At 42.7% G+C, this 27,079-nt stretch overlaps 1 protein-coding gene across 1 annotated transcript in view; it reads right to left on the bottom strand.

Moving 5' to 3' along the window:
• The window catches only part of LOC126413443 (odorant receptor Or1-like), a 45,950-nt gene extending 24,436 nt beyond the window's left edge, over nucleotides 1-21,514 (bottom strand). Inside the window, exons 1-3 of the mRNA XM_050083268.1 lie at nucleotides 21,260-21,514; nucleotides 15,309-15,458; nucleotides 4,844-5,307 (exon numbers count right to left, since the gene is read on the bottom strand). Coding sequence (XP_049939225.1) covers nucleotides 4,844-5,307; nucleotides 15,309-15,458; nucleotides 21,260-21,514 — 869 coding nt within the window. The remainder of the gene's footprint in view (nucleotides 1-4,843; nucleotides 5,308-15,308; nucleotides 15,459-21,259) is intronic.
• Between the last annotated feature and the right edge of the window lie 5,565 nt (nucleotides 21,515-27,079).

Here is a 27,079-nt window from a genome sequence, read left to right as displayed (position 1 = left end):
TTGCTCTCACCCTTTCCTAAGTGATCGTTCTAATTTATTTATTTGTGTATCCAATGTGATATGATTAGGGCCATCAGGCTATAACATACATAGTATCAGCACCGTTTTCACATCACACTTACCTAAGATATAATAATTTTAATGAGACAAGTAGTATTAAAATTGTGTGTGTCTGTAGTGACAATGTGACTAAACAATACCGACTATGAAGTAATAAAGTTAATAGTGGTAGTATTTCTACGTCTGCTTCTCCTGTTGCTAATAGTGATACTAGTAATAATAATAATAATAATAATAACAATGATTGTGGTACATAAAAAAGATTTTCTTGTATAATCAGTTCTGGAGAAAGGAAAGTTTAGGAGATTGCACTAGCTAAGAATACTGGAAAATGAAAAAGATCTGATTCGAGAGAAGGCTGTAGTAGGGTAAACAATGCATACAGGGATAATGGTAATCATTGTCGTTGTATTAGTTGATACTTCCTTAACTGTCTTCTGAAGATCCAGTTCCCAGTTCTCTAATATAATGTGGTAGGTTGTTGTAGAGCCGGGTTCCTTCTACTGAGGCGGAATTCGAGGAAATGGCCGGACGATAGAGTGGGGCACAAAAAATTTTCCTCTGTTGGGAACATGTGTTCTGCCGTCTTGTTCAGAGAAGAGCGTTAGGTTTGAGAGAAGATAAGAGGGACTGCGCGTTGGTAGGACAGTAGAGAAGGTAGATGATATGCCAATCTGTGCACTTGTCTGCACGCAGCCAGGACAGTTGTGCATATGATGGTGAAACATGATCAAAGAGTGGAACATCACAGATACAATGAACACAGGTACTCGTAACCAATTCCACATTTCGTGAGCTTTCCTGCGTACGACTAGGACAACTGACAACGGAGATAGTTGTATGCATGCGGCACAGGTTAATGGACCGTTTTGATACTTGCCGTCATCATATGACACAAGTGCCACGACCTAAGTTGGATACAATAAGTCTGTTTCGTGGTCAGAGGATGTACATTGCTCATCACCTGCGGCCTGTTTCAGTGCGCAACTCTTTGTAAGAGTGCGGCAGAAGTGCATGATCTCTTGCAATACACTCACTGAGACTGGTAGTCATCACCTTGAACGGCGACTACGAACCACACTGTTGTTATGTGGTGCATTCTGTGTGTGTCCATAACTAAATAAGTATGCATTCCCCATCATTGGTTCCCTATCTCCTTACAATCGGTTGTGGACCCACTATCAACTGCTTCAGATTCTCCCAAAAGGCGTGACACCTTGTAAACCTACTTACCTATTTATCTGTAGCAGTGTTGGCCGTTTTAAGTATCTTGTGTAGTGTGTTCTTTGTTTAGTTTGCCACACGGATTCCTTGTCTGTTCATAATTTTCTTCTTCTTTGGGCTATTTAGTTGCCAAAAGTCAGAATCTACAATGTTTTCCTGTTTTCCATCTTGTGTATTTTGTGTGTGCCAACGCCATTGCCGCAGTGTAACCCGCCAGATCACCGAAGATAAGCGCTGTCGGGCTAGTCTAGCACTTGGATGGGAGACCATCCGGTCTGATGAGAGCTGTTGGCAAGCGGGGTGCAGTCAGCCCTTGTGAGACAAACTGAGGAGCTCCATGATTGAGAAGTAGCGGCTCCGGTCTTGTTAACTGACATACGGCTGGGAGAGCGGTGTGCTGGCCACATGTCCCTCGATATCCTCATCCAGTAACACCTATGCATTGAGGTTGACACGGCGCCCGGTCGGTACCTTTCGGCCTTGATGGCCTGTTCGGGCGGAGTTTAGTGTAGTTTTAGTATTTCTTGTGTGCTCTGCTGTATGATTATCACTGATGTGTTATGCTGTATCGGTTGTGTTTCTGTTTTTTTGGTTTAATTTATTTACTGCGTTTAATTTGTAACGATTATCTATGGTAATCTGTCTAGCTACGTTTATCTATTGGTATTCTGTTCAGTCTATGTAGGAAGTACCTAAAGCTGACTCGTTTGTGAGCTGTGGGATATTTAGAACAGTTGTGTATTATTTTGTGTGTTGATGACTGTTTTCTGTATACTGAGAATGTGTGCTAGTTTTTAACAGATGGTTTCCCAAGAAAACAATAAAATATATTGTTAATATGACATAAAAATCTGGATTAAAAGAGGAATCAGTAATGTGCTATTAGCAGGAAATTTTTTAGAATGGTTAGTTCAAGAAAGAAATAGGAGTGAATACATATGGCAATGAACAATGTGCTGTCTTAAGAAAACATATTAAAAATCTTGGTATTCAACATGAATTTTGTCATCTTCAGCTTCATTGCCAAATCGCAAAGAGAATCTGACCTGTCTCTTCGTATTTGATTTATCAAGGACTTCGTGAAATAGCGAGCTGATAGGTACTTTGCCGCCGGCAAGAGTCGGTCGTCCCGCCAATGACTGATTTTGCAGCTACTACAGCTTCCATCCAGAATACGACAGTGAGACTGAGCCGCAACTGAGAGTTAATGTATAAAGAAGCGAAAGCAATTTTATAACACTTCCGTCATTTCATGTTTCACTTTGAAGACTTGCATTTCAAATCAGTGAACAATCTTCTTACAACTCCAACCACAGGCGTGACGTGTTCCCTTCTGTTTTCAGTTAACATCATGATAATCACTGGACACTTTGCAACTGCAATTAATTCACTTAAATGACTATAAGCATCTTTCCCTCAACTCCCAATGTTACATAAGCCAAAGCCTTATTATTGTTAACGTTGGCACCGTTTGTCTTCTTTTTGTTGATAATTTTGTCGTAAAAGTAAAGTAGTTGTGATTCATGTCTCATTTAATAGTAACAAGTTTCCTCGTTCATAATTTTGGAGGCTACCGTAGTCTTAAGACATACTGCAGCTTACAGTTCATTTAAACCTGGTAATCATTGCAACTGATTCACAGCGAAGGGACTGTCACTGAAATTAGATAAAACGCGATACATGAAATTATGTCTGGCACAAGAACCGACGATATCGCCATAAGTAATGCATTAGGTAAATTAATAAATGAAACAGACTATTCTAATTTCTTGGAGATTTATGTTGATAAGAACTTAAACGTGAAGTCTGATGTTAGAGGTCCTCTTAAATTTTCAAGTAGTGCATCAATTGAGTTATGGGTAGTCTCATTAACTGCAGTCAAGAAGCTGGACTTTTCATTTTATTTTATTTTATTTGCCGTTTTCGTTCCACCTTGTAACTCATCCCCTTTTTCACCAACTACAGTAATACGCCACGAATGAAGAACTCTTTTTCTTACAGTAAATTAGTTATGACATCACATCCCGGGATAACTTGTTACTTATGAAGAATGTGTTTGTTGCACTGAGGCGTGCAAAAAGGATAATATTTGGTGCCGCTTTACGACTTCCTGTGCGCAACTATTTAAACATTTGAGACTGCTGACAATGGCTTCAGATTGCATTTACTGTATTCCATAGATTACAGTAAACAATCCTAAAGAGTTAAAGAAACCAAGAAGCTCATAAATGTAGTACTAGAAGAATAAAAAAGTTAGTATATCTGTATTTCAGCCATAATGTATACAGATATGAGTGGTATTTAGTGATTAAAATATTTGACCTCTTACCCAGGGATTTAAAAAATTTAAGAAATCATAAAATTATCTTCAGATTCGTACTGAAATCAGAAATACTTCACAGTTCTTTCCAAACCATCCAAGAATCTCTGAATGTGGTATAGTGATATAGGAACGTGTATTTAAACGAAGGAGAGACAGATGGACTATTAAGTGTAAATTAATCAATGTATGTGGGAAAGAAAATAATTGAGAGAAGGAGATAGAGAGAACGTGAATACAGTGCACTAACAGTCACTGTGTGCGTGTAAAACACACCTTAAAAATTAAATAATTGATCAAATATTGCCTTCTTGTTTATTGAAAAAAGCGCACTCTAATTGTAAAACTGACTCGGTCTAGTTGATGACCAGAAGCCGCGATTATGATCCATTGAACATGCAGATATGCAGCTAACTCAGTGACTAACTGCATTTCCAATCATCAGAGTACGATTTATTAAAGTTCCCTTTGTATATCTCAGTATTCATAAAATGAGATGAACCCATAAGTTTACGTACACTGGACTATAAGTACCCCTTCTGCCTTTACTCTTGTCTGTTATGTAGACCAACTGGAGAATTGTATTATAACTAAAAACTGTTATCAATAAACGTTGTATCTATAGAGGAGAGTAATGGTGTTCAAAAATTGCCTTTTTTCAATACATTGAAGATGTACAACACTATCAGCAAAATTTACCATTTTGGCTTATTAATTAGTTAGTTAGAAGTTTAATACTGTACTAATATTAAATCACTACTGCCCATACCCTGCAGGCAATGTAGAGTGAAATCCATTGCCAAACTTGTTTGTCCCTATAGAAGCAAGTCGGCACATCTTCGGACGTAATTACCTAATCAAATGATTACGGATACATCTCTCTCCTAGGTATTTATAGGACGGTGAGGGTGTTGTAAATAAGGCGTTCGTTACCGTATGTACCAAATATAGATACAACATATTCGAAGTTAGTTGGCGATCATGCACATCACATATCGTTAGCAAAATGTTTCCCACATACATAAATACATGTGAATTTTATCCATAGTGGATGCTGTCGAACTCCGTGAGTGTTTCTTTATGGGGTTGTAGAAAAATATCCGCTACCAGTCACAATAATAAATATATGTAAGCTAATATAGTGCCGTTTTCTGTATATTTTGTTCATTATACTGCCAGGTGCGTCATTTTAACGCCTTAAGAACAGTCAGATGTGTTCAGTTGTATTTTGATGCTAACCTGAGAATTGCCTGGTGATGAAGAGCATTCTTCACTAGCTTAGAGAACATTTCATCTGAAGCGGTGTCTGAGGATTCGTCTACAGGTGGAGTTGAGTGACAAACACCGGTTGCCATCAACGACCGCTCGCTCCTGACTCCATATAGATAATCATGCGGCGCTGTATCCTTCAGATGGCAATTATGCATTGTTGAAATGCTTTGATCTAAGACTTCTATCTCGGCTGCAACGAACATCATGAGGCGAACAAAGAAAACATCCAGACACAGCGTGGCCTCCGCCGTTATCGTCAGACAGGTGGCTTGGATGATGAACAGCAGTTCATACGTCGGCGACGCGTGTGTGTCTGCAGGTAGCCAGAGTGGCAGAGGCAGCTGTCGCTGGTCCTGCTGACCAGCTGTCAGGGCGCCATTGGAAAGCAGCGGAGACGCCACCCAACACATCAGCGCAGGTACAGTCATCACCTGCAAAGTAGGATAAACGTCACAGGCCTTATCTTCTGTTACTATTCTGTTGTTAGGAATGAATGAATATAAATAGCCGGCCGGGCTGACCGAGCGGTTCTAGGTACTTAAGACTGGAACCGCGCGACCGCTACGGTCGCAGGTTCGAATCTTGCCTCGCATATGGATGTGTGTGATGTCCTTAGGTTAGTTAGGTTTAAGTAGTTCTAGGGGACTGATGACCTTAGCTGTTAAGTCCCATAGTGCTCAGAGCCATTTTTTTGAATATAAACAACAAGTTGTGCACCGGTAAATATTTTGGAACTAACATGGTTGCAATACGGTTTTAATTAATGAAGTAGTATCGTTTCGAATCTGTTCATCTGATTATTACACTGATATTCCAAAGCAGAAACTGCAGTTCTTTTTCTTATTAAAGCTGATTTCTGTTCTGAAAGATTTACATATCTTTTTGTGGATACTCACTAGCGCAGAATTACACTTTACGATGAAGGAAATTACTCACCAACAATTACTAAAGTTTCCAGATGGAGGAGCCAAGTCGAAAGTACTGTATCATAATGCGCTGGGCGTTAGCAACTCTATATCACAATAAAAGAAGCTACAGAGCGGTTCAACATGTTGCCATGAATAAGGTTGGAGGATGCTTTTGGGTCTTTTTAATCATATTAAGGGATGATATGAATTACATACTCAACGAACATTACAATGCATTTTGTGCAAACAGCGTTATCTTTGCAACTAATGTTTGCGGAGGAAACGCAATAACCAGAGAGGGTATGGCGATCTCTACTTTCGAACAGATATCGCAAGCCGAATGGCACATATGAACACTACTGTTACCTTTGTATTGCTTTCGTTTATTTGCGCCATTTTGTCTTCTGGAAAAGGACGGTGAGTCTCAATAATATCGCACGTGACTTTAGGAAAAGTTTGAGCGGTGCCGCGAATATTGAAGAAAAACTAACTTCGATGGAGAACACCACTCGAACTATCTTTAAGAACTACAAGGCTTCCCCCGTTATTTGTGTAGAGACGTGTGCATACCGTAGGTTTCAAGAGGACAGGACGTGCATTAGAAATAAGAGCCACCATCTCCTGAAGCAGCCTCATAGGCAGAGAACAGTTAACTGGGCTACAGAGCTGATTTCTTGGAAGGGATCAAACCGCTAAAAGTATTCTCTATGATTTCTTATCTGATACTGAGAATAAAGAAAGCACTTCATGGCTATTCAAAGAAGAAATATGCCTACGTACTCTACGAAAGTTATTTGATGTAGTGCAACGGCCAGATTGTGCTGCTGTCCGCAGTCTCTACCCGGGAACTAGGTGTCTGCGTTGTCCTCATCATTTCATCATCAGCATCATGTGTGACAGTGGCAAAATTGGACTGAGAAAAAATTGGGACTTTCTATGGGCGCTGATGACAGCGCAGTTGAGCGACCCACAAATCCAGCATCACGATCAGAGTGTGCTGTCATCTCAGGTGCTTGCAGGTCCTGAGTCAAAACACATCAGAACGGTTTCTGAAACTGACAAATACTACGATAGACCACATGCTATTAGGGGATATAATGGTCTTGCGTGACCAAACACTACGGTCAGTACTCCAGGTACTTACAATAAATGTCTCATTTAACTCTGGAGAAAGACTCAGTACTAAGAAGCAGGGATTGCATGGAGTTTCAAGAGCAGTACCACATACGTTTTTAATTATTTTCTATGTGTTCTAGAGTCTGTGCGAAGTAATGTATTTTCGTTTCTCACTAATACGTGAGTAAACGTTTTGTGCAGATTTTGATGAACATAACGATTACGTACGTGACAGACCGATATGCGACCCACCTTGTGAGTAACAAAAAGTTATTTGCAAAACATGCAAATCGGCGCCAGTGAACAAGTTAACTGGGTTGTAACATTGTTTAGTTCCGGTACCTTAAGAAAATCAAAATTTTTCTCGTGTGAGGTTTCGAAAAATTCGTTATTTATCTGCTTTAAAACACCTAGTTTTACAGGATTTGCAAAGTATCTTCTTTCTGAACGACTCACCCTACGTCTGTTATCTAACGGTTATCACATTCTACGAAACCCATTGTTCTCATGACTGACATATTTATTTTATTTTACTGACAAGCTGTTCTTTTTCTCGCCACAGTTGCTACGTAATGTAAGTGAGGGCATCATCATTCTTTGAATTGTGTAAACTTTATTCAATGTTTCATTGTATTTCAGTTGGTGAATCGTGTTTTCTGAGGCGCCCATGGGTGACCAGTCCAGCATTTGCATAAATGAGCATGTAACGTCAGCTATAAAACCGCATTACACAGGTCGCTGTACCAGTCAAAGATTGTTAATCTATCGTTAATCCTTGTCTGGTTCACCTCTCCGTCTGGCGACGTGGCGTGTTCAGCTATACAGTAGTGGCAATCAGTATAAAGGCAGGGTTCCACGAAAATAATACTACAATATCTGAAGCATACACGTAACGAATTTACTATGAAAATGAAATTTCGTGTGGCGACGGCCTCCCGGCGGGTTCACCGGATCGCCTGGTGCAAGTCTTTTGAGATGACGCCACTTCGGCGACTTGCACGTCGATGAGGATGAAATGAGGATGAAGAAGACGACAGAACCACCCAGTCCCTGAGCGGAGAAAAATCTCCTACCCAGCCGGGAACCGAATCCGACATATGTCGTTATGCTCGATTTCATACTACTGCATATACACACATCAAAAAAGGTTTACATCACCTCGCTTCCGAGAGTTCCAGAACCTGTAGGAAAATTGGAATAGAAATCAACATAAACATGTCCGCAGTTTTCCTTGTTCATGAAAACCACACATTGTATGTTGTACAACCATACAGCGAGACCTACAGAGTTGATGGTCAAGACTGCTGTACACACTGGTACATCTAATACACAGCAGCACGTCCTCTTGCGTTGGTGCATGCCTGTACTCCTCGTGGCATACTATCCACAAGCTCATCAATGCACTGTTGGTCCAAATCGTCCCATCCTCAGCGGTGATTCGGCGTGGATCTCGCAGTGGTTGTCGGATCACGTCGTCCATAAACAGCCCTATTGAATCTATACCAGGCATGTTCGATAAGATTCATGTCTGGAGAACACTCTAATCGAGCAATGTCGTTATCCTGGAAGAATTCATTCACAAAATGTGCACGATGGGAACGCGAATTGTCGACCACGAAGACGAATGCCTCGACGATATGCTGTGGTTGCGCTATCGGTCGGAGGATGGCATTCACATATCGTACAGCCATTACGGCCCCTTCCATTGCAACCAGCGGCATACGTCGGTCCCACATAATGCCTCCCCGAAACATCACGGTACCTCCACCTTGCGGCTCTCGCTGGACAGTGTGTCCAAGGCGTTCAGTCTGACTGGGTTGCCTCCAACACGTCTCCGACGACTGTCTGAGGGCATATGCGACACTTATCGGTGAAGAGAACTTTATGCCAATCTTGTGCGGTCCATTTGGCATGTTTTTGGGCCCATCTGTACGGCTCTGCATGGTGTGTTTGCAAAGATGGACCTCGTCATGGACGTCGGGAGTGAAGTTGCAGCCTATTGGGCACAGTTTGAGTCGCAACACGACGTCCTGTGGCTGAACGAAAACCGTTATTCAACATGGTTGCGTTGCTGTCAGGGTTCCACAGAGGCATAATCCGTAGGTAGCGGTCATCCACTGCAGCAGTAGCCCTTGAGCGGGCCGGCCGGTGTGGCCGGGCGGTTCTAGGCACTACAGTCCGGAACCGCGCTGCTGCTACGGTCGCAGGTTCGAATCCTGCCTCTGGAATGGCTGTGTGTGATGTCCTTCGGTTAGTTAGGTTTAAGTAGTTATAAGTTCTAGAGGACTGATGACCCATAGTGCTCAGAGCCATTTTGCACCCTTGGGCGGCCTGAGCGAGGTATTTAATCGACTGTTCCTGTTTCTCTGTGTCTCCTCTATGTCCGAACAACATCGCTTTGGTTCACTCCGAGACGCCTGGACACTTCCCTTGTTGAGAATCCTTCCTGGCACAAAGTAACAATGAGGACGCGCTAGAACAGCGGTATTGACCGTCTAGGCATGCTTGAACTACAGGAAACAGGAGCCGTGTACCTCCTTCCTGATTGAATGACTGGAACTGATCGGCTGTCGTACCCTCTCCGTCTAATAGACGTTGCTCATGCATGATTGTTTACATTGGGTTTAGTGACATATCTGAACAGTCAATGGGACTATGTCTGTGGTACAATATCCACAGTCAATGTCTATCTTGAGGAGTTCAGGGACTCGAGGTAATGTAAAACGTTTTTTGATGGGTGTACATTGTGAACAATTATTCCCAACGATAATGTTAGTTTCCCTACAAATATCCATTCCTTTATTCTGATTTCCACTACAGCAGAAGATTAATTTAGTCCTTTGTATTTAACTTTCAGATTATGCGTTTTTCTATATCTAAGAAAGGGGTTTTATATTTTTAAGTTAGAATTTTTATTTACGGTTTAGCAGTTCGTAACCTACTGCCTCGCATATGCACTCCAGTACCATTTCTTTAAGGCTCAGTTTTCACAATTTCTGTAATGCAGAAGTCTATACTATAGAAATAAAGTTTCCTCTGGAACTTGCCTAGCACTCAGGTTCAGTTTTCTCAGTTTCTGTAATGTAGAGTGCGGTGTCACCGCCAGACACCACACTTGCTAGGTGGTAGCTTAAATCGGCCGCGGTCCATTTAGTACATGTCGGACCCGCGTGTCGCCACAGAATGTGAAGCAGCTACAGAGTGTGTTGGGTAAAATTAACTATTATTATCGCTTTCTGCGCAATGCCTCTTCCATTTCAGCTCCGCTTCATAGCTTACGCCGTAAGGGTGTTCCGTTCGTCTGGACGACGTAATGCGAACGCGCCTTTCGCCAGTTGAAATCGGCGTTGCTTTCTAATACTTGCCTTACGCCATTCGATCCCCAGAAACCCATTTTGTTGATGGTAGATGCATCGGATTTCGGGATCGGTGCTGTGCTTGCGCACAAAGATGGGTCGCATGATCGCCCTATTGCCTTTGCGTCCAAATTTCTCTCGTCTGCGCAAAGAAATTATTCACAGATAGAGAAAGAAGCTTTGGCTCTCGTATTTGGTGTTACTAAGTTCCATGATTTCTTGTATGGTCGTCACTTTACCATCATCACAGACCACAAACCTTTGACGTCGCTTTTTCATCCGAACAAGCCTGTACCTCCGCGTACAGCGCAGAAATTCATTCGCTGGTCTATTTTCCTCTCGCAGTACCGCTACGATATCTTGTATCGGTCCACTGCTAAGCACGGAAACGCCGATGCGTCGTCCCGTTTGCCTGTTGCTGAGGATAAAGCATTCGATTCTTCCGAACTTGCTTGCATGTTCATTGATTCTGAAACCGATGAAGTGGTCGAATCGTTTCCGATTGATTTTCGTCGTGTAGCTACAGCCACCGCTGCTGACCCTGTCCTTGCTACCGTTTTGCGTTTTGTTGCTACGCAATGGCCTTCGTCAAAGTCTCGGATCGAGGATCCGTTGGTTCGCCGATTTTTTGCTCACAAAGAAAGACTTTTTGTTCGACGTGGTGTTTTGTTGTTGCGTTCTGATAATGATCAGTCCAGAGTCGTGGTCCCACGTTCGTTAGAGTCCTCTGTCTTACGGCTTCTTCACCAAGGACATTGGGGTATAGTGCGAACGAAACAACTTGCTCGTCAGCACTGTACTTGGTTCGGAATCGATGCTGCGATTACGACTATGTGTTCTTCTTGCATGGCGTGTGCCGAACAACAATCCGCACCGCCGCGGAAAGTCTTTGCATGGCCAAAAGCCACTTCCCCTTGGCAACGCTTGCACATTGATTTTGCTGGTCCATTCTGGAATGCTCGATGGTTGGTTCTGGTGGATGCCTTCAGTAATTTTCCTTTTGTAGTCCGGATGTCTTCCATGACGTCCTCTGCCACCATCCAAGCGTTGTCTGCTATCTTTTGCATTGAAGGTCTTCTACACGCTATTGTTTCCGACAATGGCCCACAATTCATGTCCGCAGAATTCCAGCCATTCTGCCAGGCCAATGGTATTCAACATCTGACATCCGCGCCGTTTTCGCCTCAGTCAAACGGTGCCGCTGAACGATTGGTCCGGACTTTCAAGTCACAGATGTTGAAGTTGACAGAGTCGCATTCTCGGGAGGTCGCGTTGTTGCTCTTTTTGTCATCGTATCGCTCTCAGCCCCGAGATAGTCGCTCGCCGGCTGAGATGCTGCACGGTCGTCCTCATCGGACCTTGATGTCTTTGCTGCACCCGCCGCATCAGGTTCCTGTGCAGCGGCAGACTTCTGCTTTTGCTCCAGGCGACGTTGTATTTTATCGCAACTATCGAGGTTCACGGCGTTGGCTCGCAGGGCGCATTCTTCGGTGCCTCGGCCGCGCGATGTATTTGGTTTTGGGGGCCTCTGGTGAGGTGCGTCGGCATCTCAATCAGCTGCGCCTCTGTCGTCGCACGGGTTCTGCCGCTCCCCGTCTGCTTTCAGCGACGGTGCCATCCGGTCAGCGCCCTGGGGACCCATCTACTGGCTCTCCTCATCCCCAGGTGTTACCGACGATGCCTTCCATTTTGCCCTATGGCGACGCGCCGCCGCAGCCGCCGCCGCCGCCGCCTGTTCTCCCGCCGGCGCCGCCCGCATTCGACGCTTCGCTGCAGCCGCCAAGCGCCTCCCTGGGTCACGCGCCGCCGATCGCTTCCCATGACCAGCTGTCCTCCGCCATGGAACTCTTGCCCGCTCCGGACCACATGACGTCATCGCGCGTCGGGTACCCCGACGCAATGGAGGTCGACCCTTCGGCCCCTCCTGTCTCTTTACGGGGGCATACACCGCATGTTGACGTGCACCCTGGACTAGGTTTTCAGGCGTTTCCTAGCTCCCCTCGGACCGAATGGCCGGGTGCGGGTGGCACAGCCTCGCCTGTTGTTGGGCTCCCCACCTCATCGCATACGTCAACATGGGGTCCTCCCCACGGCGGGCGGAAGCCTTATCACACGACCGTTCGCCGATTTGCGGGGGAGGAATGTGGTGTCACCGCCAGACACCACACTTGCTAGGTGGTAGCTTAAATCGGCTGCGGTCCATTTAGTACATGTCGGACCCGCGTGTCGCCACTGTGTGATCGCAGACCGAGCGCCACCACAAGGCAGGTCTCGAGATACGGACTAGCACTCGACCCCAGTTGTACGACGACTTTGCTAGCGACTATACTGACGAAGCCTTTCTCTCATTTACCGAGAGACAGTTAGAATAGCCTTCAGCTAAGTCCATGGCTACGACCTAGCAAGGCGCCATTAGCCTTACATAGTTGATAGTTATCGTATGAAATGTCTCATCAAGAACGATGTATACAACACGGACGATTAAAAGTTAAGTATTAAAACAGCTACGTACTTTTCTTGTTACCACTTATTACGTATCCTGTTTCAGACCTCTATCTAGCCTAAGTGAGATTACGCGTGCCTTTCGGCTGCTTCATTGTGGCGTAGCTGTCTTGTTACGCTACAACATAGAGTGTTATAGCAATAATGTTTCCTCCGCAGGCTGCCTAGCACACCATTCGAATGTCATACCCAGATTAAAAACCTGTTACATGTTTGCCACCTCGCGTCAGTTCCGTTAACTGGGCTCTGACGGCAGTCACGGAAGTCAAAACCTGTTAGTAAACAAAGCAAACACAGCAAGACAGATCTTGGTTCAAAAAATGGCTCTGAGCACTATGGGACTTAACATCTTAGGTCATCAGTCCCCTAGAACTTAGAACTACTTAAACCTAACTAACCTAAGGACATCACACACATCCATGCCAGAGGCAGGATTCGAACCGACCGTAGCAGCCCCGCTGTTCCGGACTGTAGCGCCTAGAACAGCACGGCTACCGCGGCCGGCCTATCATGTTACTATCATAACGTTATACCAGACAGGGACGAATAGTCTAATCGACAGAAAAACCAATAATAATACGTAAAAATGTCTCTATCTCTACGGCGCAACTCTTGGACTACACATTTACATGAACATCACTAATACACTTCTCAAACTGAGACCTATAGTTGTTTAGCAAATTCCCAGATTTCCGATACTGACCGCTTATGTGAGGACAGTGAAACAAATTCCCAAACCGTTCTAGGTTCAGCAACTAAGTGCTCCATTCAGTACTATGTTTTAATGTATGTTGTAGATTCGTACGAGAATTTTCTATAAAAATGTTTAGCTGAAAATTTAGAGTCGCTTCAAACGTCTAAAGTCACACGAAAGATTTGTTACTGAGCTATTGTTTTCCAGATATTGTTAAAAAAGGAAATCTGATTAAGGCCTACTGCAAATCATCTTTCTGGGTTACTTCATGTTATCCAAATGTTTCACTCAAAAGAAGGGCATTTGCACTTCTTCAGTATGTTTCGTATTCCAGTAGTTTGACGTCTTATAACGTTCTGCAACTGCAAAACTCTGGTCAGGAGATACTGAGTGAACTTTTTGTGTCGCCTGTACAACTGTGTCTTTTTTTTTTTTTTTTTTTTTTTTAAGAGATGTTCTGAGAAGAGGTGCTTGGCTTTCGGTACACAATGAGACAGTTAAGCAGTTTTCAAAGAAGAGGTTTATCGAAGTTCATGCAACGACGATCCCTGAACTAATTTCAAAACTAAGATATGAATATCTGCGTAATTCGAATTTAACGAAGCTGAATCTCAGCCTTATGATCGCAGATAACAGAAGAGGCCTTTGCCCAAGATCGTAGTTCGAGTGTGTGCTACTAAACGAACGCGTCCGCAGCTCGTGGTCTAGTGGCTAGCGTTGCTGCCTCTGGACCACAGGGTCCTGGGTTTGATTCCCGGCCGGGTTGGAGATTTTCACTGCCCGGGGACTGGCTATTTGTGTTGTCCTCATGATCACCATCATTCGTGACAGTGGCTAAATTGGATTGCGTAAAAATTTGACTGTGAAAAAATTGGGACTTGCTACGGGCACTGATGACCGCGCTTGAGCGTCCTACAAATCAAAAATCATCATCATAATCGAACGCCATTTGAAGTCCGTAACTGGCATACGGTCAGGATTCGGATACCGTGCAACGCATTTACATCGCGTTGGAATTCTACATTTTGGAAACTGTAATTACTATTATTATTATTACTACAAGGTTAATTAATGAGCCTCTATATGCAGGGCCTCCTTCTAGCGTATCCCGAAATGGAGCACTATTCAATTGACGAAGTCATTCCAAGAACTTCGTGGTCTCCTGTTATGTCAGACAGGTGATCTAAGGTCTAAGGTCTAAGCCGGAGCCGCGACTGCGTGGAGAAGTAACTGGTAGATATAGGTAACTGTTGCAAATAAAGCATTTTTGATTTTCACAGTGGTTTCTATTTCGCGACCGATTGAAATTTACTTCCCGAATAGCTCTCGTGAATACGAGTGCGTAATATGACCATATTATTTTCATACTTTCGCTACTACATGTGCCCAACGTTGTAGCCTGTTAGAGATATTTGCGTAATTGAATGAAATGTCTTTATACATTAGTTAAACAATAGCAAATACTGGCTGCTAGAGTGATGTGCGTGGCTGCCTTTTAAAATGAGTAAGAAGAACAGTCTGAAGAAGAACGACAGCAGTTACAGGAAAGAACTGCCAGGATCCAAATACCCTAAAATTTGTATTACATCCACACGAAGGATAAAATTACGTTGCAAACTGGTTTTCGCGGTACTTGTAGCAAAAGCCATTGAAAGGATAAGGTGATACTGTTTTCTTGTTAACGGTATTGACATAATAGTTTAAAAGGATTCCATACTAGCCATTTTCAGATAGCAAACAAACAGCGAAGTTTTGTATGACTTAAATATAAATAAAAGTCAATAATATTACTTAAAAAGCGCTACAAAGCAAGAATAATTTACATAAGATGCCGAAGAGCAAAGCAAAACACGCACCTGGAAGTATCGGTGCAGTCTATCCACTATTCTTGTATAACGGTTGCGGATGCAATCACTGCTGTCTCCGCTGCCATACTGTCTCCTTGTATCGCTCAGTAGGCGAACCAGCTCACGTAGAGTTCCCCCTTCTCCAATCAAAAGAGCAACCTGAAAGAAATGCAAGGAAGTTGTTAAACTCCGTCGGCCTGTTACACCATCACCTCAATTGCCTGCATACACGCTTGTAACAAAGTAAGCGGTGAAGGAGCTATTAACGAGGAAGAGGGCTTTATTCAGACACATTACCTAGCATATTAAGCTCTCTTGTATATTTACTAGTATATTAGCAAGTCAAGATCTAGAACCGCTATGTTACTGAGACGTTATCGCGAAGACTGGCAACTAGCACAAGTTCCGTCCTCCCCAAGGGAATTTTTTCTTCGGCCATCAGGCTGGTTTAGCAGCAGCCGGCCGTGCGTTTCTGTCTTCAGCCTTCCTTTTGAGAGTAGAGTGGTACAGCTGGTCCATCTGGTGCCATTCAAGATCTGTTTGATGTATTGTAGTCTCGATCTGCGTTTTGCATTCTTCCTTTCTACTGTTGCTTCAGCGTAACTTCTGATGACGATCCTGTCTCAGCAGACGACCAACCCATGTGTCCCTTTAGTCTTCGATTACTTTCAGGAGACAAGGATTCTCTTCGTCCACTCTATGGAGCATGTCTTCGTTTGATATCCTGTCTATGTAGAAAATCTTGAACATTCTGTAGCAGCTTTACATCTTGAAGGATGTTATTTTATGTTTTTCTGCTTCTCCGGTTGTCAATGTTTCACATCCGTACAGCAGTGTACTAAAAACAAACGTCTCTATATGGTCTTCCCTGAGATGTTTATCGATGCTGCTGGATGTGAAAAGGCTCCTACTCTTGTTAAAAGCAGCTTTTGCCTACTAGATTCGGCTTATAATTTCTTTCCTATTAATTCATTTGTACAATAGATTAACCCAAGCAGACAGAAACTCTAACGATGAAACTCGGCTCTCCTGACAATGCTCCTACATACATCGTGGCACTATATCACGGTTAACCATATAGCTGAGCTGAGATGCTTACATCCTGATATTAACTGCAAATAGGAAAAAAGGATCAGTAAGAATAAGATAAACGTATAGCATAGTTTTAACAGCGTTGAAGCGATTGAAGTAACAGGTAAGTATACACTGAGTAATGCAGATAATAATAATGATAATAATAACTAAGTAGTACACTACGAGAAGATTTATACTTATCTTCCTAATTTTCTTGTGCGTCAGGAGATGTACTGGTGATAATGTCCACAATCACCACCACATACATTTCCAATGAGACTTTGTAGGTTGTTTATTTATTGTCAATTAATAAAACCACTCTTTGGAAATATACAAGCTCTGCTGACACTATTAGTTGTAATAACAAGAGATTTTCATCAGCCTTGTCATTTAGTGTCTTACTAAGTGTCTACGGTTTCAATTCATCGTATGAGTAAATTTTCGAAAATAGCACTTGCTAATTTAGTGTGGTATTCCAGTATTTTCGATTTCAGCGGCAAATGTCTATGACGGGAGCGCTGGTAACAAATACGTTTCTTCTTGTATAAGCTGGCAATTGTTAACTGAGATAAGCCACTATACACAAATTTATGTTGAATTTATAATTATAAATTTATCTATGAGTTGTGTTTGTTATATGACACAGTGTCTAATAACTACACCATCTTTTATAAATATGCTAACAACAAGAACAAGACATTCGTATTTGATTAGTTTTGTGCCGTGGAATGACTATATGACAATACACAGATGATGAGAATGACGGAACCTTATATTATCTGTGATCTTGAGCATTCAGTTTGGTATGAATCTCTAACGTTCCGCAGTAGCGTCTCCAAACGTCTCCAAACGTCGTTATATAGCACCAGAGAACGTCTGGATACCTTCATTACTAATCAGTTTTTACGCGGTTAGTACTTGACAGCATGAAGCGTGAGACGTTGGTTCGTTTGCCCAGTCAGCAATGTATGCTACCGGTTTTCGGTGACCACAACTGCAACTGACAGATATTCGCCCATCAATGTCGTATCATCACTCCTCCAGAAGCACTACACTTCGCTACTAAGCAATCCAGCCACGGGGCTCACTTGCCTATTGCACTGTGGGGCGTTCCTGATTGCCACTGCATGATACAGTGTTTGTTCCGCAACGTTGATACTGTGTTCCAAGATGACAGGGACCCTTTTCACACAATTCGCACCGTCCAGTACTGGTTTCATGAGAGCGAGGATGAGTTGTCGCCAGTCTCCTGGCCACAAAAGTCACCAGATTGCAATATTGTTGAGCAATGCTGATCTACTGTGGAGAGAAGGGATCGTGATCACAATACACCTTCGATATAATTACATAAACTTGCTACTGTTTTACAGGAAGAATAATATAAGATTCCAAAGAAAACCGTACAAGACCTGAAATTATCCATTCCGAGAAGGTTGGAAACTGCTTTGAATCACAACTGAATTCCTACGCTCTGTTACGCAAACTAATTTGTTGTGTTTTTGGTGTTTCCACACTTTTGTCCACCGCCTGTGTACAATACTCTAGATATCTACGTACTTACTCTGCAAATCACACTTAACTGCCTGGCAGAGAGTTCGTCGAACCACCTTCACAATAATTCTCTGTATTATTCCTCTCTTGAACAGCGCGCAAAAAAAAGAAAAAAAAATCAACACCTATGCGTGCGAGCTGTGATCTCCCTTATTTTATTATCATGGTCCTTTCTCCCTATGTAGGTCGACAGCAAAGAAAGTTTCCCGCAATCGGAGGGGAAAGTTGGTGAAGATATATTGTGACAAGATCCTGCCGCAGCAAGAAACGCCTTTGTTTTAGTGATGTCCATCCCAAATCCTGTATCACGCCCGTGACACTCTCTCCCCTATTTCTCGATAGTATAAAACGGCCGACCCTTGTTTGAACTTTCTCAATGTACTCCGTTAACCCTATCTGGTTAAGTATCCCACATCGCGTAGCAGACAGATAAGCGTAGTGTAGGCATTCTCTGTAGTAGTTCTGTTACATTTTCCGAGCGTTCTGACAAAAAACGCAGCTTTGGTTTTCCTTCCCCACAAAATTTTCTATATGTTCTTTCCAATTGGAGTTGCTCGTAATTGCTAATCCTAGATATTTAATTGAATTTACGGCTTTTAGATTTGATTGATTTATCATGTGGCCAAAATTTACTGAATTCCTTTTAGTACTCGTGGGCATCACCTCACACGTTTCTTGAAACAGGGTGGTCGGAAATTCCCGTTACAAACTTCTAGGACATGTAGAGGGTAGTGAGTACATAACATTTTGAATGGGAACCCATGTCCGGAAATGTACCGTTTCCATTCTACGACAGTTTCAATGCAGATGATTATCTCATCAAAACCCACGTGAGGAATATACTTATTCGTGATCCAGTACAATTGTAGCAATCCATTTGAAAAGAATACTGACTCTTTCCGTTATTACTTACGCATTTTCATTACAACTTATACGTTATGGTTTACATTAGCCGACAACAACAAGACCCAGCATCTACGGCACCAGCTGCAACGTACCGATGCGTTACAACAGCGGCTCGATGTGGCGACCACCAACGTTGTTACACACATAGAACTTCCGTAGCATGTTCTGGTACACTGTCTCCATCCCACCTGGTGTCTCTTCAGTGTCTTGTGCAGGGGTCAGAACTCGTGCGAGCAGATCTTCCTCTGTCTCTACAGGTGTCTCACAAATTAGGCTCTTCATACGACCCCACAAGACATAGCCCAGAGGGGTTAAATCCGGCCATCGTGGCGGCCACGCGGTTGGACCACCACGGCCTATCCATCTTTCGCATACCGTCTGTTGAGATGTCTCCGGACAGCCAGTGAAAAGTGAGGTGGTGCTCCATCATGCTGTCGTAGAACGGAAACGATACGATTCCGGACGTGGGTTCCTATTCAAAATGTTCTGTACTCACAACCCACTACAAGTCCTAGACGTTTGTAACGGGAATTTCCGGCCACCCTGTATAGGGTCAATTGCAAATTTCCGCACCTTGTAGATATCTTTCCTAAATCGATTTTCAATTTGTTTTTACCTTGTGATGGCTTTAAAAGACGTTAAACAACAGTATCACCTACAAACAACATAAGAAGCACGCTGAGATTGTCTCCTAAATCGTTTATATAGAAAAAGAACAGCAGAGGACATATAAATCGCCAGAAATCCCTGCTATTTTACTCGTTTACTTTCCATCAATTACTAAAAACTGTGAACTCTCTGATAGAAAACCACGAATCAAGTTCCATAACTGAGACGATATTCCACAAGCAAGCAATTTCACTACAAGCCGCTTGTCAGGTACGGTGTCAAAATCCTTCTGGAAATCTCGAATACGGATCAGTGTGAAATCCTTTGACGATAACAGTGAACACAGTGGTAGTAAAGCGCTAGTTGTGTTCCGTAAGAAAGATGTTTTGTAAATCCGTGTTGTCTATATGTCAATAGACCATTCTCTTCGAGGTCATTCATAATGTTCGAACACAATATATGTTCCAAGAACCTGCCGAATATGGATTTAGCGATATGAGCCTATAATTTAGTTGATTACTCATAGTACGTTTCTTGAATATTGGTGTTTCCCGAGAAGCTTTCCAGGCTTTGGGTATGGATCTTTCTACAAGTGAGCAGTTATATATAATTGTTAAGCACGGGGCTATTTCATCAGCCTATTCTGAAAGACTAATCTGTACTGGAAGACTTGATTTTATTAAGAGATTGAAGTTGCTTCACTACTTCAACGACATGTGCTTCTAAGTTACTCATATTGACATCTGTTCTTGATTCAAATTCTGTAATATTTTCTTCGTCTTCTTTGGTGAAGAAATTCCAGAATGCTGTGTTTAGTACCCCTACTTTAGAAGCACTGTCATTGACATGTTTCCATTGCTCTTACGTGGAGAAGGCATTGATTGCGTCTTGCCGCTGGCCAGAATCTTTTTTGATCTGCTGCCAGGTTTCGAGACAAAGTTTCATGGTGGAAACTATTATAAGCATCCCGCATTGATGTCCGTGTTAAATTTCGAGCTTCCGTTATATATCGAGATATATTATATCCATACTAAAGGAACTACTGGTCACCAACGTATGGTATATTCGAATACATAACAGATAACGTGAGAAATTTGTTTCTAAATGAAGCGTTACCCATTTCTTCATCGAGCCTTCCATTTCATCGCTGCACAGGACCATCATATGTTCTCCGGTTCCGCATAAACAGCTGCATGGTCTGTAAGAGACTAAATATCATTGCTCACCTATTTTCATGACCCGAATCTTTACATACCAATCTGCGAAAATGCTGATATTTACGGTTATACAAGGAAGTCGTCACTGAGACTGTGTGAACATCGCCGCTTTACCTACTACTTAGGTTACTGTTGTTACAATGTTCCTACACTCCCACTAAGACTGAATTTATTCTGGTAATCTTTCTGAGAGTTGCAGTTTTGTATTGCATTACAAATGCCAGAGAATGACTGACACAATAAGCGTTATGACAGACTTAATCTTTCAGTTGGGCTTAAGCGGGTGGCTCATCTGGGAGAATAACGCTTGAGAACGTGAGAGGTCTGTTTTAGAATCCCAATTTGAGGTACAATAACTGCATTTACAACTACTCTTCCGATCACGTGGTAATTCGATGACATACAGAATATGTTAGAATAGCAACGCGATGGAATGGGGACACAGTGTTCTGGTGAAGCCTCGCCGATTACGCTCTTACTCCACCGCTGGTAATTAACTGATCAGCACTAAAATATAGGAAATAATTCATTTCAGCAGTGTTCTCCTAAGATAACTGTCTCTTTTTGCAGAGATATCGTTCTATGAAACCCTATAAGCCTCACCTTAATCAGAGATCCGGAGCAAATAATAAACATGTAGCTGCAGAGCACCAATTCCTCGAGTTCTTCTGGAAAATCTGCACACAGTCTGAGAGCAGCTCCAGCAGGAACTACAGCGATCGAGGCCAGAGTTACCGACGCAATCAGAACTCCAGGTAAGTTCCCGCCGCCTTGCTGCTGTCTCCAAAGTCCCAAAACACGCAGCACTAGCGCCTCTGGACCCAGTAGTTGACCAGAGGCACCTTTTCTACGTTCCATGTTTCTGCAAAGACGAACGAGCTTTTCATACCCAAAACGATAAAACGTGGTTGAACTTCAGCGACAAAGTTATTTTTCGTTCCTTATTACTTAAATGTGAGAGGAAGTCGTAATACTTCAGTTATTGCCATGACTTGGAGTTGGTCTTTCACTAGATACTCACCCTCCATTGTAATGTTGCAGTGGATGATAAACAAAGGAGTCGTGCTGTGAGAACAAATGGGACCCTAGACCACCACCACTCCTGGATTTTGCGCCGTATGTCGTGCTTCAGTGCGATTGGCATCCCCCCATTGTCCAGGACATCTCTGGTCATCGGCGCTCATTTTGAAGCGGGACTCATCACCGAAGATAATTCTACACCATTGAGATTCCAAGCCAAAGACATGTCTAGAGACACCTTTGACACCGGTCTGCGTTGGCATTTCTTTTCATAGCAGAACGCCTTTGGTACACAGGACCGTTACAGCACAGCGACAGGTTAACGATTCTCTTTACACTGTTTTGTTGCACTTCATGGCAAGCCATCCTGGGCTTATCTTTCTGCAAGGTAAGGCCCGTCCACACACTGCGAGACTTTCTACTGCTTGTCTTCATGCCTGCCAAACTCCACCTTTGCCAGCAAGGTCATTGGATTTCTTCCGAACTGAAAAAGTGAGGAGCATTATAGAGAAGGGGCTCCAATCAGCTCAGGATTTCAACGATATAATGCACCAATTGGACAGAATTTGGCATGACACCCCATAGGACGATATACAACACCTCTATACATCAACTCCAAACGAAATAATTGCTTACATAAGGATCACAGGAATGGACCAGTGCACTACTGACTTGCTCAATTTGTGAAATTTGTTCTTTTGGATCACCCAGCTTTTGTCAAACTGTAATGATTTATTTGTCTGTGCATGTACATCAGATCTACGAATTTCCATTCCATATGGATATTTCCTTCGTGTTGTGTGATCTTGTACATTTTTTATTGAGTATGTTGTAGTACCATCTTACCATCTTCCCTAGCTCCAGCAAGGCGTGTCAGCAGGCTGTCTGCCAAGCTCAGCTGCCAGTGCCAGAAGAGTGCTGAGCTGTCGTTGTGAAAGCCTGTTGTCAGGCAGTGAAGCTAGTGTGGTTGCCACACTGTGCGCCTTGATATTGGGTGGCTTGGCCCTGTACGCGAGTACAAGAGGCGGTTTCTCATAATAACTCGAAGGTGAGCAAGTATAGGTATTAGCCACATACCTAACACTATCAGCTATCAGCTCCTGCATACTAGCCAGAGACCCAGAAGTGAGAAGTAGCTGCTGCCTCTAATATCTGCTTGTCTATGAACCATGCCCAACCCCAATGCTTCTGTGACTCGAACTGACGTCTTCCCATTGGTTCGAGAGCTTTCGAAAGGTGCCTCCTCCACCTGACACACTTAGAGCTGCTGGCTAGCGCACACAGAAATCTGATGCCTCTGTGCGTCTGACAGCATCAGATCTGACGTAGCTGCGCACTCGCTGAGGAGCTGGCACCGCTCACTTGCAGTGGCCACGTTTCTATTCGCCTCGTGATGGCGTGTGCTTCACTAGGCAACTGCTGTCACCCAGGATCGTGCACATGCGCTGGAACACTATCTACATCGCCTGTATCAATTGTGCTGACAAAACACGTTGTAACTGCTGCATTTATGATCCCACGGTGACGGAGGAACTGTTTCTTTGTACCTGCTGGCCAGTCAACCAATCTGCAAAATCATCTACGCATTTAACAAGGTCAGCAATGCTCGCTCCATCCTAACTTGTAACACTATCTTCAGACAGAATGGGAAGTCATCTGGAGACATCTTAATTCACATGATGAATTGTGGAAGCGTATCTGAGATCCACCCATTAACCGTGGATCTGACGGAGGGGTATCTGTTGAGAGGCCACACGAACGTGTAGCTCCTGAAGAGGTCAGCAGCCTTTTCAGTAAGTGCAGGGGCAACATTCTGGATGATTGACTGATCTGGCCTTAACATTAACCAAAACGGCTTTGCTGTGGTGGTACTGTGAATGGCCGAAAGAAAAGGGAAACTACAGCCGTAATTTTTCCCGAGGGCATGCAGCTTTACTGTATGCTTAAGTGATGAAGGCGTTCTCTTGGGTAAAATATTCTGGAGGTAAAAAAGTCCCCATTCGGATATCCGGGCAGGGACTACTCAGGATCACGTCGTTATCATGAGAAACAAAACTGGCGTTATACGGATTGGAGCGTGGAATGTCAGAACGCTGAATCGGGCAGGTAGGTTAGAAAATTTAAAAAGGGGAATAGATATGTTAAAATTAGATGTAATGGAATTAGTGAAGTTCGGTGGCTGGAGGAACAAGACGTCTGGTCAGGTGAATATAGGGTTACGAATACAAGATCAACTAAGAATAATGCAAAGGTATGTGTAATAAAGAATAAGAAATATGAGCACAGATAAGCAACTATGAACAGCACATAGTGAACACATTATTGTAGCGAAGATAGACACGAAGCCCACGCATAACACGGTAGTAAAAGTTTATATGCCAACTAGCTCCGCAGATCGTGAAGAGGTTGAAGAAATGTACTATGCGATAAAAGAAATTATTCGGATAGTTAAGGGAGACGAAAATGTAATAATCTTGGGAGACAGGAATTTTGTTGTAGGAATAGGAGTAGGTGAATATGGACTGGGGGTAAGAAATGAAATAGGAAGCTGAATGGTAGAATTTTGTACAGAGCATAACTCAATAGAACGCTTCAGGTATATTATATACTGGTACGACAGAGATTTAAGAACCAGATTTCAAATTGTAAGATATTTCCAGGGGCTGATATGGACACTGACCACAATTTATTGGTTACGAACCGTAGAAAATATCTGAAGAAACTGCAAAATGTAGGAATTTAAGGAAATGGGACCTGGATACACTAAAAGAACTAAAAGTTGTAGAGAATTTCGGAGAGAGCATTAGCGACCCATTGACAACAACAGCGGAAAGAAATACAGTAGAAGAAATAGGAGTAGCTTTGAGAGATGAAATAGTGATGGCAGGAGAGGATCAAGTAGGTAAAAAGACGGTTTCTAGTAGAAATCCTTGGGTAACACAAGAAATATTGAATTGAACTGATGAAATGAGAAAATATAAAAATTTAGTAAATGAATATGGAGAAAAAGGTACAAACGTCTCAAAAATGAGATCGACAGGAATTGCAAAATAACGAAGCAGAGCTGGCTAGAGGACAAATGTAAGGATGTAGAGGCATATGTCACTAGGGGTAACATAGATAATGCCTACAGGAAAATTGAAAGAGACCTTTGGAGAAAAGAGAACCACCTGTAAGAATATCAAGAGCTCAGATGGAAAACCAGTCCCAAACAAAGAAGGGGAAGCGGAAAGGTGGAAGGAGGACATAGAGGGTCTATACACAAGGGAGATGTACTTGAGGACTATATTACGGAAATACAAGAGGACGTAGATGAAAACGAAAATGGAATATGACACAGCGTGCAGAACTGGACAGAGCACTGAAAGACCTAAGTGGAAACTGGGCCTTGGGAGTAGACAACATTCCTTTACAACTACTGATAGCCTTGGGAGAGCCAACCATGAGAAAACTCTGCCATCTGGTGGGCAAAATGTATGGGGCAGGCGAAATACCCTCAGACTTCATGAAGAATATAGTAGTTCCAATCCCAAAGAAAGCAGGTTCGGACAAGTGTAAAAGTTACCGAACTATCAGTTTAATGAGTCACGGCTGCAAAATACTAACACGAATTCCTTACACGCCAGTAGAAAACCTCGCAGAAGATCAGTCCGGATACCGTAAAAATGCTGGAATACGCGAGGCGATACTGACCCTACAACTTATCTTAAAGATAGGTTAAGGAAAGGCAAACCTACGTTCCTAGCATTTGTAGACACATAAAAACCTTTTGACAATATTGTCTAGAATACTCTCTTTCAAATTCTGATAGTGGTTGGGTAAAATACAGGGAGCGATACGTTATTTACAATTTGTACAGAAAAAGATGGCAGTTATAAGAGACGAGGGTTACAAAAGGGAAGCACTGGTTGCGAAGGGAGTGAGACAGGGCTGTAGCCTATCCCAGATGTTATTCAATTTGTATATTGAGCAGGCAGTAAAGGAAAGAAAAGAAAAATTGGGAGTAGGAATTGCAATCTACGGAAAAGAAATGAAAACTTTGTGTTTGCCGACTACAGTGTAATTCTGTCAGAGACAGCAAAATAACTTGGAAGAGCAATTGAACGGAATGGACAGTACCTTGAAAGGAGGATATAAGATGAACATCAACAAAAGAAAAACAACGATAATGGAATGTGGTCGAAATAAATGAGATGATGCTGAGGGAACGAGTTAAGGAAATGAGACACTTAAAGTAGTAGATGAGTTTTGCTACTTGGAGAGCAAAATAACTGATGACCGTCGAAGTAGAGTGGATATAAAAGGTAGACTGGCTATGGCAAGAAAAGCGAGTCTGAAGGAGAGAAATTTGTTAACATCGAGTGTAGATTTAAGTGTCGGAATGTATTTTCTGAAAATATTTGTATGGGGTATTCCCATGTATGGAAGTGAATAATGGTCGATAAACGGATTTGACAAGAAAAGAATAGAAGATTTCGAAATGCAGTGCTACAGAGGAATGCTGAAGATTGGTGGCCCGATCACTTAACTAATGAGGAGGTACTGAACAGAATTAGAGAGAAGAGAAATTTGTGGCACGACTTGACTAGTATAAGGGATCGCTTGGTAGGCCACATTCAGAGGCATCAAGCGATTACCAATTTTGTATCGGATGGAAACGTGGAGGGTAACAATTGTAGAGGAAGACCAAGAGGTGAATACACTAAGCAGATTCAGAAAGCTGTAGGTTACTCGCAGATTAAGAAACTTGCACAGGATAGAGCAGCATGGAGAGCTGCATCACACCAGTGTCTGTACTAATACCATAACAACAACAACATCTGAGATTAGGTATTACATCTGTAGGACGCTTGAGAACAGAGATCGCACAGCCAAAGACTACGTTGACAAAATGGAAAATTTTAACCCTCAAACGCTGCGATACATACCATCCAATAAGAGTGCAACAAAATGAATGATCTGCAACATGCTCATTTACATCATTCTCAGTCATCTAGCTATATTCAATGTTTATTAATCACACACAAAAATAGAGCATAAAATAGTAACTACACAGAATCACACAGTAGGAAATACTGTAACCAGCCACAAGTTTTTTAAATAATTTTGTTGTACCATTACTAGTTGCAGGCTGAGCCCATCGTCAGATGATAGTAATGACTTCTTCACAATGAAATGGATGATGGTCTTGCAATTGGCAGTTGTCTGGCTATACTGCTAGTCAACATTTATATAAATCATTTGGAAACATCCTTTTTCGATCCCAATTTGACAACAAAGAACAAAATCATATATTACAGTACCAATTTGTATGACACACATATCTTGTTTGATGGAACAGCAGATGAAATTAATCAGTTTTCAAACACGCTTAACAAACTCCACTGAAACCTAAGATTTACT

This window comes from Schistocerca serialis, chromosome 1, assembly GCF_023864345.2.
Source record: "Schistocerca serialis cubense isolate TAMUIC-IGC-003099 chromosome 1, iqSchSeri2.2, whole genome shotgun sequence".
NCBI classification, from domain to species: Eukaryota; Metazoa; Arthropoda; class Insecta; order Orthoptera; family Acrididae; genus Schistocerca; species Schistocerca serialis.
The sequence above is the reverse complement of the archived record's forward strand: the minus strand, read 5'-3'. Positions and strand labels throughout refer to the sequence as shown.